This window comes from Cibotium barometz, chromosome 47, assembly GCF_041138505.1.
Source record: "Cibotium barometz isolate CiBa-2024 chromosome 47, ASM4113850v1, whole genome shotgun sequence".
Lineage (NCBI taxonomy): Eukaryota > Viridiplantae > Streptophyta > Polypodiopsida > Cyatheales > Cibotiaceae > Cibotium > Cibotium barometz.
The window spans coordinates 47,460,959-47,473,641 of NC_141092.1; the positions used below are offsets into that span (position 1 = coordinate 47,460,959).

The 12,683-nt window shown below is 41.3% G+C and overlaps 1 protein-coding gene across 1 annotated transcript; it reads right to left on the minus strand.

Annotated features, from left to right (window-relative positions):
• Window positions 1–9,603: 9,603 nt before the first annotated feature.
• Window positions 9,604–12,329, minus strand: LOC147611780 (long-chain-alcohol oxidase FAO1-like). The gene is made up of 3 exons (XM_086784956.1): window positions 12,123–12,329; window positions 11,744–12,013; window positions 9,604–11,409 (listed from the first exon to the last, which is right to left on the minus strand). The coding sequence occupies exons 1-3, from the start codon at window positions 12,327–12,329 to the stop codon at window positions 9,673–9,675; spliced, it is 2,214 nt and encodes a 737-aa protein (XP_086641082.1). The 3' UTR covers window positions 9,604–9,672.
• Window positions 12,330–12,683: the final 354 nt, after the last annotated feature.

The following is a 12,683-nucleotide window of genomic DNA, read 5'->3' on the forward strand; positions in this document are numbered from 1 at the left end:
CTTCGATCATCAAGGATCATCTATAAAATCTCTTATATGCACTTCTTCTATCTATACGTCATGTGGATCGGGCTTCGAATTCTCCTCACAATGTCTGAAGCCGATAGTGCATCAAACAATCCGAGATCCTTTTATCACCCAAGCTTAGGTCTATATCACTTAGGTGATGTCACTCAAGGGAGTGTTACAGGCATAAGCCGCCAAGAATCCTTAGATACAATTCCTAGAGAGGAATCTATATATCAAAGGGATAAGAACGTTAACATGCAACAAGGATATGTAGTCATAGAGGGGACTACAAATCCTATTATACGACATTCACCAATTGTAACCTCCAATTGTAGTTTGCTAGGAAGAGCATTAAATTTACTTGGAATCCCTATAAAATAGAAGACTTGATCTAGGAATGACAACCCAAGGACATAGAGTTGACAACATATGCTACTCTAAGAGACCTTAAAGCTAGTAGACAAGCAATCTTAGGGGTTTCAAGAACAGACACTTTGACTTTGAGCCTACACAAACTTAGACCGTGTTGCAGCCACTAACTAAAGATGCCCACAAGGAAATCGACCATTACACCATCTATGCTTATTGATAAAAGTGACCAAAACCAAGTCATCATCAACTGTCAATCATTAATTGGTGCTCCAATAGAGGCAAGGTGTTAAGGCTCACCATAACTCTCCTTGAAACACATCCAAGAAGAGCTTACCTGGTGTGAGGATCTTTCCAATGGCCGAGCTCGTAACTCTCAAGGTCTCCAAGCTCTACAACTCCTTGAGATGCAATTCCATTGCGTCTCCCGTGAGCGTTGTCACACCGCTGCATTACACTATGGGTCCTTGTCCCTCCTTTCACCTAACTTCACTCACACACACTCACTAGTATGCATTAGGGAGAGAGATTAGCAAGAAGATTAGCAAGAGCAAGACTCGGGAGAGTATGTTGTATTATGAGAGAAATTCACTTATATACATGGCCATAAGTGTTCACACTCACTTAAACTATGGACAGTCAGGCACTTTAGGTTCATAAGAGACCTAATGCTATTACAATGACTACTCTTATAATATATCTATGAAGTACATCACTTAGGACTTCATCCTAACTTGCTACCACACACTCTTGAAGTGGATATCGCCCATAAATACTCCATCACACCATTATGGGCGCCTGTCCAAGTTGTAGCTTTGGACACTATTGCTTCATATCATGAATGTATGACCCTTTGGTGTACCTACCGTGACTCCTTATGTAAGATAATGGCAGTAGCTCTTGTTAATCCTAGAATTGGATTAACATTCCCCCCTTCCTTCTTATGATGACGATTGCGTCATCGTGATCGTGTTGAAACCTTTGTGTGGGGAGAATGAACAAGCTTTGTCGATGGCTTTTATTTTTTTCACTTTGTTTTTTGCAATCATCGACAAGATTACATGTGATTTTTGTTAGTGGGGACACTAAGAGATATTAATAATGGGAGAGAAGAGAGAGAAGGATCCGGAGGAACGTAGAATTAATCATCAGAAACGAGATGGTAATTCTCAGTTCCTCATTTGATTCATTGAAGCAACATTCATCATTTGAAGTTAATGGTTTGTGATGATGTCCCTTTGTGTGGCAGGATTCTTGTCAAATTTTGTTGAGTAGGACCTGATCCTGTCTTTTTTTGCCCATGTGCTTTTTATGTTTTTATGTATATTTAGGTGCTCTTAGAAGCAGATTTTCATGAAGTACAAGAATTGAGTCATATAGACTCTTATTGAACTGCTTTGTGTTGAAGTAGCTACTACTTGTTGGTGAGGATTGAAAGAATTACATCGACTTGGGAGGCTAATATATATATGTTCACTAAAGGATTGAAGATCATTGATTTGTGAAGATGGTGGCATCATTTGGAGAGGTGTGTAATTTGAAGAAAAATTCCTGGCGATGGGTTGTACCATTGACCAGTCTTTTGCCCACCATGGCTCCCCCATCCAGAATGTACTTGGAAGTTATCGATGGTGAGGCTTTGGTGCAAATGTTCTCCAGTGCATGAGTATGGATATGTACTCATGGATCAGTTGCAACATTAGATTAGCCAAAATAATAGGAAGTAATAAGCTTAACAATTATATAGTGGCTATTGTGTGATATGGCTTAACAATTATATAGTGGCTATTGTGTGATATGGCTTAATCCATGAGATGAGACTTAAATCGTGAAAGTGCAGGTGCTTAAGCCGTGAGATGGAACTCCTTGATTTTACAAAATTTGACCTTGTTTTTTTTTTCCTTTTTTTTTTTCATATGAACTGCTAAGACGTGAAACACTGAGGCGTGAAAGAGCAGTCGTGAAAGTCCAAGATGTGAAAGAGCAGACGTGAAATTACAAACGTGAAAGTCATGACATGAAGATCCAAGACGTGAAAGTGCAGACGTGAATTATCAGACTTGAAACATATGACATGAAAGAGTAGTCGTGAAGATCCAAGATGTGAAAGTGCAGACATGAAAGTCCAAGGCGTGAAAGAGCAGACGTCCAAGACGTGAAAGCGCAGACAGAAAACTGCAGATGTGAAAGTCATGACGTGAAGATCCAAGACGTGAAAGTGCAGACGTGAAACTGTAGACATGAAAGTCATGACGTGAAGATCCAAGACGTGAAAGTCATGACGTGAAACTACAGACGTGAATCTACATAGACTGACCAACTAGGTTTGCACATGCTTAGGATGGATCATTTATCATTTCCAGAGGGGTGACAAGAGCATTGTTATTTTGTTCTTGATGTACTCTTAAGTCCCCGTATTTGATTTTGAATTTGTTATTGAAACGATGTCGAGGTAGTAGTAGGGAAGACTGCTGATTGTCTGCTTCTTGAACAGACAAGCTCTTGTGTTGGTGCTGAATGCACGAGAGTAGTTTTGTTTGCTTGGGCTTTTATTCTTATCGAACTTTAGGTGAAGTTGTTGGGGTTGAAGTTGGTGGTGAGGTTTTCTTCACATTGTTCGATTTTGGCAACCATATGATGGAATTACCATCATAGTACCCTTGTTGTTGAAGCACAGGCACAGGTACCCATCTTTGATGAACACTATAATTTGGTGGCCGATATGCTTGGTGTTGAGGATTCCTTCTTTGTGCAAGCTTAGGAGACTTTGTGATGTGCTTGGGGATCCAAGCTTGGGTATTTCTTTGGTAGTACCCTTGTGCTTGCAGCAATGTTTTTGGTACCCACACTTGTTGCATTGGTGGAGTTCTTTGAGGAACTCCCATAGGCTTTTATGGACGGTGTTGGGAAGTACTCTTGTTCTTCCTTGGCTTTTGAGTGCTGCGTTGAGGAAGAGATTTTGACTGTCAAGGCACCCACATGTGGTTGGCACCTTCATAGCAGCCTTGAGCTACAATTAGCTACTTCTCCACCCACATTTTGATACTATTAGGGTATTGTGATGGTGGTAGTCTCTCGGTGGAGTTTTCTTTTGGGTTGATGTGGAAGGTTTGGGGCTCTCCTTGACTTTGGTTGGCGTTGAGGCTGCAGGTTTGAGACTCATTGGCATTGTTGATGATGAGGTTAGAGTCTCTTGTGGAGTGGTTTTCGATGACGAGACCTTTGTGCATGTGGTTGTCTCCTTTGGTGAGGTTTGTCGATGAAGATGCATAAGAGTTGGGGCCTTTCCTTTGAGTTCCCTGTTAGAGTTAGATGGTTGGGCTCTGGGAAATTCTTCAGGAATAGCTGCTGATTGTGAGGTTTTGGCATCAAACTTTGTAGGTGAGGATGGGGTTGATGGAGTAGAGGCTTTATCGAAGTTGGTTATTGTTGTTGATGATGCAAATGGTAGGTCATTGTGTAGAGGGGCTTTTGTGGAAGAGGCTAGTATCCTTTTGTGTTTAGCATCATAGATATCCATTAAAGTTTGATCCTCTTCCTCGCAGTATGGTATTGTCAACTTCTTGTCATTGACCATCATGATGACTCTATCGCTAGCAAAGCACAGTGGTGCTTGGGCAGCAAAAGTCCATTTATGCCCCAAGATCAAATCTGCTTCCAACACATACTCAACCACAAAAAACTTGCAACAAGTGAGGGGGTTAGTTTCAATATACACTGTATGTTCAAAGTACCCCAAACATGGCATGTTCAAGTCTTGTGTAAAGGTAATCCTTTCAGGATGTGCCATGAGTGTTGGTTGACCTAACAAATCCCATAGCTCGAGGGTCCTGAGATTGTGTTCTCATGTTGGATAAAGCTGTGCTTGAGCTGTGGTGATTTTATTTACAATTTCCAATCCAACCAGAATCCTAGGGATCTTTTTAGTAAGATATGTTGGAAGTTCAAGCTCTTGCAAGGTTTCTTTCTCTCGTAAATAGCAATTGTACATTGCATGCAAGAGTATTCAAGGTGACTGTTTGCATGGATTCATCGAGTGAATACAATGATTTTCTTTCTCCCGTAAATAGCAATTGTACATTGCATGCAAGAGTATTCAAGGTGACTGTTTGCATGGATTCATCGAGTGAATACAATGATTTTCTCAAGGGAATCTAAGGTGACATGAAATGTAAATTCCATATCGCCTTTGATTGTTTGAGTAGTGTATCTAAAGTAACCTGGAACTTCAATGTTTTGTTCATTGGTTCCTTTTGCAAGACCATTGCTTGTTAGGGTGAGTTCAGGTGTCATGACTATTGTCATGATGTTATGACTTGTTGCTCGAAGGCTAATCAATGTGCGTTTGCGCGCTGAACATCATTTCGTATAGGAAAATCCAACCATACCATGATAGAGTCTTCCAAAGGAACCATAGGTGTTTCGGTAAGTGTTTCAGCTTCTTCAGATCCTGTGTCTGTTTCATATTTCCATTCACTTTCATCCTCTGTTTGGGTCTCAGCTTTTTCAAGAGTATCCAATGCGTACAATGGAACACTTAGCCCTCTGACAATTCTTAATGAGAGATGTTTGGAAACTTGCAAATCCTCACAGTCCTGGTTTATGTAGTTCGTTATGTCCTTATATGACTCAAGTTGAGCCATTAAAGGTGCAAGTGTTGATATGATTTTGACTTTATCATGAGAGAAGCGCATTCCTCCGTATGAGGTTTTGAGAGATTGTTTTAATCTTGTAAGGGAATTATTAAATTCCATACGTGCTTTCTCAAGCCTATAGTTTGTACAATCTCTCTCAAATGACTCTTCATGCTAGGAACTTTCCAAATGGAAGAGGAGATCCTAAAACCTATTTTCCATCACTGTCTTAAGACGAAAATTTTTTTTGAGAAATTTTTCTGTATCGTAGCACATTTTTCGGGTGATCCAAAAGAAATTTTGAAAAACTCTGTGTATGAGGTAGTTGTAGTATTTTTGGAGTACTACAACTTTGTTTTCCTGATTCGTCTGTGATTTTGTCGTTTAGACCCTCAAAAAGTAGCCCGAATATGGCTCGTCGTCATTTTCGCGCTTTTTTTAACGATTTTTTTGTGGTTTTTAGGCTGTTTTTTGTCTCGATTTTTGGGTCGAATTTTGAGGCTATTGGTCGGAGACCAAAATGATCGATTTTGACTTCGGACAACCAAGTCCAAGTTGAAGAGCTCGATGTCAGCTTTTCGATGAGCCCTGAGCACTTTCATCAGATATACGGTTTAGGAGATACGGGCCTCCAAACAGGGGTGGTTTTCAGAGTTTTTTTTTTGGCCACGTGAATTGTTTCATGCCGTGAAACACTTCATGTGTGAACCGGACTTTACGTGGAAATTAAATTTTGATTTTTTCTTCTGAGCGTGAACTACTGTTTTACACCGTGAAATATACTTCACGGCGTGAATCGGACTTCACGTGGAAATTAAATTTTGATTTTGATTTTGATTTTTTTTGCTGCGAGAACTGCTGTTTCATGCCGTGAAACACTCTTCATGCGTGAACCAGACTTCACGTGGAAATTAAATTTTGATTATTATTTTTTGGCCGCGTGAACTGCTGTTTCACGCTGTGAAACACTCTTCACACGTGAACTGGACTTCACGTGGGATAAAATTTTGATTTTTTTAAACGTCGGATTTTCATTCACGTGATTTATTCGTTCATGTAATTTTTTCGTTCACGTGAGATTTTCGTTCATGTGATTTTTCTGTTCACGTGAGATTTTCGTTCACGTGATTTTTTCGTTCATGAGGGTGTTTTTTTTCGCGTGAACTGTTGTTTCACGTCTTCCCGCGTCGTGAACCGGACTTGACGTGGAGATTAAAGTTCGATTTTTTTTTTGGAGTCTAGTGGGAAATACGAATTTCTCCTTTTCGGGTGGAATATTTTTTGAATTTAGAATGAAAGGGATAGGGCATTTTTCCAAAAAAGGTAGGTGGAATAAAAAAAGTCAACCCTTTAATGACACACTTTATACCCTTCATAAATGACCCTCAAAATGGACAACTTGACAAGTCATGAGCATCTTCTCATTGAATGCTCATTAGCCTTAATGAATTATGTAAAAAGGTGATTAAAAATTAACCCATAATTAATCCTTTCACTAATCTTTCTCTCTTTTACACTAATCAAGGACTCTAATTAACCACTAATCCCTAATTAATTCGGATAGAGCAAGGAAAAACTAATCTTTGTGTATCAAGAATTGTGTAAATTAATCTAAATTAGAAGATTAATTAGACTCCTAATTATAGTCTTCTCTTTAAGGCAAAATTAAGCAAAGAGCGTCAAACTCCAATTGATCAAACAATTGATGTGATTAGGTGTTTTGATGCATCTAGATGCTCTCAAAACACTCAAAAATCCCAATTTCGACTACTTATATGATCAATTTAGACCCCAATTAACACATTTTCTAAATTTTTAGCCTCTTTGAATAAGATTAATCACTCTTAATGACAAAAAACCAATCCATTAATAGAAATTAGTCAAATTCAAGGGTTTTTTTATGGTTTTAAGAAATTTTTTGAAAGATTAAGCTACTCCTAATGCTTGCTAACACTCTAATCCAAATAATTTCAACAAAAAACACATAATTAAACTAAAATTAATGATCTTAGATCTATGTTTAAACTAAAGAGAGCTAACATTCACTAAGAAATGCATTCTCTTGCATTGTTTGATGCAATGGATGCAAACTAAGCCTAATACAAACTATGTGCAAGCCCTAAGAACATGAAAAACCACAAAAACAATAACAAAAATAACAAATTAATCTAAAAATTAAGTAAAAAGCATTCTTTTTTCAAAAACAAAAAAAAGAGCTATTCTACACCAAATCTCACACAAATCACCATCAAATCCACATCTTTTTTTTAAATGGAAAACCACTAATCAAGATAATGGGCAATGGGTTATGTGTAGATTAGAGACAAAACGATGGAAAAAGTCAAGGGATGGCTCCCCGACAGTGGCGCCCAAAATGTTAAGGCTCACCCTAACCCTCCTTGAAACACATCCAAAAAGAGCTTACCTGGTGAACCGTACTGTCGTGAGGATCTTTCCAATTGTCGAACTTGTAACCCTTGAGGTCTCCAAGCTCTACAACTCCTTGAGAAGCAATTTCACCGCGTCTCCCCGCGAGCGTTATCACACCGCCGCGTGCATTACGGGTCCTCGTCTCTCCTCTCACCTCACTTCACTCACACACACACTCACTAGCATGCATTAGGGAGAGAGATTAGCAAGAGCAAGACTCAATTGCACAATGGGAGAGTATGTTGTATTATGAGAGAAATTCACTTATATACATGGCCATAAGTGTTCACACTCACTTAAACTATGGCCGACCGGGTACTTTAGGCTCATAAGAGGCCTAATGCTATTACAATGACTACTCTCATAATACATCCATGAAGTACATCACTTAGGACTTCATCCTAACTTACTACCACATGCTCTTGAAGCGGATATCGCCATAAATACTCCATCACACCATTACGGGCGCCCGTCCAAGTTGTAGCTTTGGACTTATTGCTTCATATCATGAATGCATGACCCTTTGGTGTATCTACCGTGACTCCTTGATGTAAGATAATGGCAATAACTCTTGTTAGTGATAATCATCCACCTTATCATGCTTAATTTTCTCCTAAATCCAATTCCTATAATCTAGCCTCCACCTCCCTCTCATAAATGTTGATTGGAGACTTGTGATGCCCACTTGCCCACTTGTAGTAGGCACCTAGATCTGGTGAGCTTTGTATCCTTTTATTACTCCACTTGCAACATTTACATGCTATTTACATGCCCTTTTAACCTTTAAAGCCCAACTACATTTTCCCCTTGTACACCCTCTAGCGTGTTGATTTTCAACACTCCCCCCTCAATGTGATCACCTAACATGCTACACTCGACCTAAACTTCTAGTCATATGCTAGAGTGGTTCATTAATGTAGTTAATAACCTAGTATAGCATATACCTTCTTTGCCTAAGAGGATAGGTCAATCTGAGAGAATTAGAAGAGCATCTTGAGGAGGTGATGACAAGGGGGTGAGGACCAAGAGAACATGCCGCATTGATACCAATTGTTGGAGTGGAAACAAAGGTAGCATATTAGATGCACGAAGAAAGCAGAGATAAAGAGAAGCATAGAACTTAAAGTAGATTAATGATAATGAGTGAAGCACAAGTGAAGTAACATGATAAGGCCACTTACACACTCACTCATAAGAGTGTGTATACACGCTCGGGGGAGGGGAACCTCCTAGGGAGGGGAAAGGTTCTTGTTGTATATTTCGGAGTCTCTGTGTGTGCACCCATTGTGTACGTGTACCTACTTGTGTGTGTGTGTGTGTGTGTGAACAATCCCTAAATTGGATAAGTGTGTTGGTGTATATGAGCCCACTCTTAGGTGTGGATAAGATAAGTGTGCCCTGTGTCACTTGTCTAGTATTTGTGTGTAATTCCCTTGAGTCAAAAGATAAGGCTATAGCCTAAAAAAGCATGTACTTAGTGTAAGCTTAGGTTTTATACTTATTTTTTATAGAATATACTAAGCACTAATTGAGAGTTGCTTTACTACATAAAAAACAGCGCATGTCTAGGACACTGGGTCATCCTTACCATGCTTTCACCCATTTGTGCTTTTGTTTTTTTATACAAGCACATTATGGGAATGATAGGGAGGTTAGGAGTGACGTTGATCTATTTTGGATGCTAGATCGATGTGGGGTGTTAGTACATGTAAAAGTAAACCTCTAATCAATTGGTGGTGTTAGTAACATATAATCAATCGGGGGTGTTAGTAATCTCTAATCAATTGGGGTGTTAGGATTTGTAAAATTAAACCTGTTAGGATTTGTAAAATTAAACCTCTAATCCTACAAATAAACCTCTTTTGTGAGAAGATCAAAACCATAGTTTGTGTGAAAGGAGGGGGGTCGAGGAAAAAGAAATCATTTTTCGGTAGAAAAGCAAGAGCGATGAGTTTTTTTGCAAGAACACCATATGTTGGGTCTTAATACTTGAGTCCACATGCTAATTAAACAAGTATTTATTTTAACAATGGATCAGGTCTATAATCATGGCCGAACTTGGCGCAAAGACTTCTTGTGTCGCTTCTGTTAATCATGCTCCGCCCTAATTACAATTTTCAAGGAAGTTAAGTATCGATTGGGAGGTTTATAGGGCAATGGACTGAACAGTAATCATGGGATTAACGCCAGAAGCTGATGGAAACATCGCTTCTGTTTATCATGCTCCGCCCTAATTACAATTTTCAAGGAATTTAAGTATTGATTGGGAGGTGCATAGGGCAATGGACTGAACGGTAATCATGGGATTAACGCCAGAAGCTGATGGAAACACACTTGTATCAGCAACAAAGAGTCCTTGGACTTCCCAAGTTTCACCATATTGATCCACCGCTGAGGTGGAGGAAGAGGTTCCCATACGACAAGAGCCCATCTGGTGGGCGGAGGCGAGCGGTGTACTAGAGTTCCGAAGGGACTTCGATCGGATGCCCAAAAGAAATTCCTCCAAGGTGTGTGATTCACTTGCATTATTGGAGCATTCAAAGGCTACACCATCTGCATTATGAGTGCCTACTTTTGTTCCACCCGCAGCAGCAAGAACTTGGAGGGCATTGCAGGCCGCATTCAGACAATTCGATCGGTCCGTGTCAGACATTTTGTATTCGATGCAGAGGCGGCCATTACCATCCTCAATAACATGGCCAGAACCTGAGTCTCGAGTAATGGCAATGATATGGAAAATTTTTGCAAACTTAAGCATAGTATCCTTACCATCTCTCCCACTGATCCAAGGCATCAATGCTGCAAAGGCACCAGGGTGCAAGGAAGGTACCATCAATAATGCCCCATAGCCTGATGACTCCCAATTGGCCGCTTGTCGAGAAAATGAAGTCATGATGCCTCCCTCATATGACCTCCCCATTGGTGCCACTTCCTTGAAGTACCCCCATGTGCTCATGACCGGATGGAGATGCAAGTGTTGTCCTATGTGGTTATTCTGCAAGCCGCTACGCCGTAACAATGGAGGAGTCCATAGTGCCCCACATGCTGCCACTACCACCTTTGCATCCACTACTATCTTATTGGTCCCTTCCAATGCCTCAGCAATGACCCCTACTGCTCTCATGGGTTTTGTACTCTCCTCTTGTTTTTTCAGGATGATTCTCCTTGCCTCACAACCTGTCAATATAATCGCCCCCACCCTTGCTGCATCCACCAGCCATGCTCGATTCACTGACTGCTTCTTCCCACTTTTACAACCCATGCCACACCACCCACAAAAATGATCTGGGGGCGCATTTCGAGGCACTTTCCCCACATGCATGCTCAATGCATGGCACCCTTTTCTAAGCATTGAATTGGAAAAGTTTTCCTCCTCGGCTTCTTCTTGAACTCCCAGCCTCTGACAAACCCTCTCCATGGCTTTGGTGTACCTCTCGCTAGAGAACAATTCCAGGCCGTGCTCATATGCCCACTCGTGCAGCACATGTGGGGGAGTTTTGAGGGAGGCAGACCAATTAATGGTGGAACCACCGCCCACCGTAGAGCCGGCCAAAACCATAACCCCGCCATCAACTGTAGAGAGGAAAGCGCCCCCTTCATACATGTCGCCGGACGGGCCTTCCAACAGACTGTAATGGGTTCGAGGAAAATAATCTCCTTTCTCAAGGATCACAACCTTGTAGCCTGCTTCTGAAAGCTGAGACGCCACAACACCCCCTCCTGACCCAGACCCAATGATGACTGCATCTGTGCTTATTCTGATCTCTTTGTCAAGCTTATCACTTTCTGAAATCATGCCCAATCTACCCAATTTGGCAAGTGCGGCTTCTGCATTCTTCATGTCCACTATCTTGAGTTCAAGATCTTGGTCACATGCATCAGTGGTGACATGAGAAGCCAACCTTGGATCTGGTCCTGAATAGTCAAGAGCCTTCCAGACAATTGGGTTCTTTCCATCTTTATCAACCTGTGATATAATCAATGGAAAACAAGTATGTGCTAAGAGTCAAATACTGCATGCCCTAATTAAAAGGTAAGGAGAGCCCTAGTTCTTGCAATCCTGCCCAGCAAGTATATGCTAAGAGACCATATCCACATGGAAATGCAAGCGCTAATTAGAAGGTAATTAGAGCTGTAGTTCTCGCAGCAATCCTGCCCGATAGTGAGGATGGTCTAAGCCCTGATATTTTGAGATTAGCAGAAGTTTGGAAACGTTAATCTTTGCTAGATGACTGGATAATAATTAGCCTGTGAGAAAGCTACATTGTGGTTTAACACATGATTAAGAAAGGGTGTGCTACCTTTGTGTAAAACTGCCGAAGGACGAACCCCTTGAAGACTTGGAACAAGCCTTTGAGTGCTGCAGAGGAGCCGATGGACCATGCACGCAGTATCTTCTCCCGATTGCGCAATGGAAGGCCGGGGAAGGCTTCAACGTAAGGGAAACTTCTCGTTAAGCTAAGCCTGCCGGCAAGCACGAAGGTTCCGAGCCGAGTAGAAAGCAGCCATAAGATGATGCGAACAGCCGCTACGTCTGCCGGCCGGAGAAATCTGGCCATTTTAAGCGCAACCTGCATGCAGCAGATATACAGAATGTAATGCTGTGATCGATATTATCAGTAAGGATCACTCGATTATCACCGATTATGATCAACGTGGGTTTAATTATGATTAGGGTACCTCTTCTGGGACACCATCGTCGGATCCACGAAGTTCGTAAAACGCTGCAATTTCCTTCGCCGACGCGTGCTTCGGAGCATCGACTGCAGGAATATCGTAGGGTAGGGAGGGGATGAGCGTGTCGCATATGGCGCGCAGGACGTGCATGCGCGCAGCGGAGAAGCCTGCATGTTCATGATGAGCAGCGGCGTGTTTGGGTACTGCCATAGCTTCTTAAGCTGCTTATATTATTGCGGATCTCCTCTAATTATTGCTTTGGAAGAGGAAAAGCAAGCCCATTGAGGACAAAAATAACATGCCGATCTCTCTCTCTCTGTCTCCGCCTGCGGTACAATGTACATGCTTTCCCCGCCACATTTCTCGGCTGCAACAAAAAGCATCGCGAGCCGTTCCGAGTTTTTAAAGTGGCCTCTACGTTACGATTCTCTTTTTAAATCTTTTAACTACTCACACACCAAATTTGACTTTTGAAAAAAGCTCAGTTGCAACTTGCTTCAAAAAAGAAAGGCTGTGTGTGTGGGGGGTGGTGTGCATGCCCATTTGTGCGTGTATATCACATAG

Bases quoted from the DNA above. Each gene is read 5' to 3' on its own strand.
- LOC147611780 (XM_086784956.1), bottom strand. From the start codon at position 12,329: ATGGCAGTACCCAAACACGCCGCTGCTCATCATGAACATGCAGGCTTC. The intron at 12,014-12,122 runs GTACCCTAATCA...TGCTGCATGCAG, and splicing joins ACGATGGTGTCCCAGAAGAG to GTTGCGCTTAAAATGGCCAG. The intron at 11,410-11,743 runs GTAGCACACCCT...ATTATATCACAG, and splicing joins TTCGGCAGTTTTACACAAAG to GTTGATAAAGATGGAAAGAA.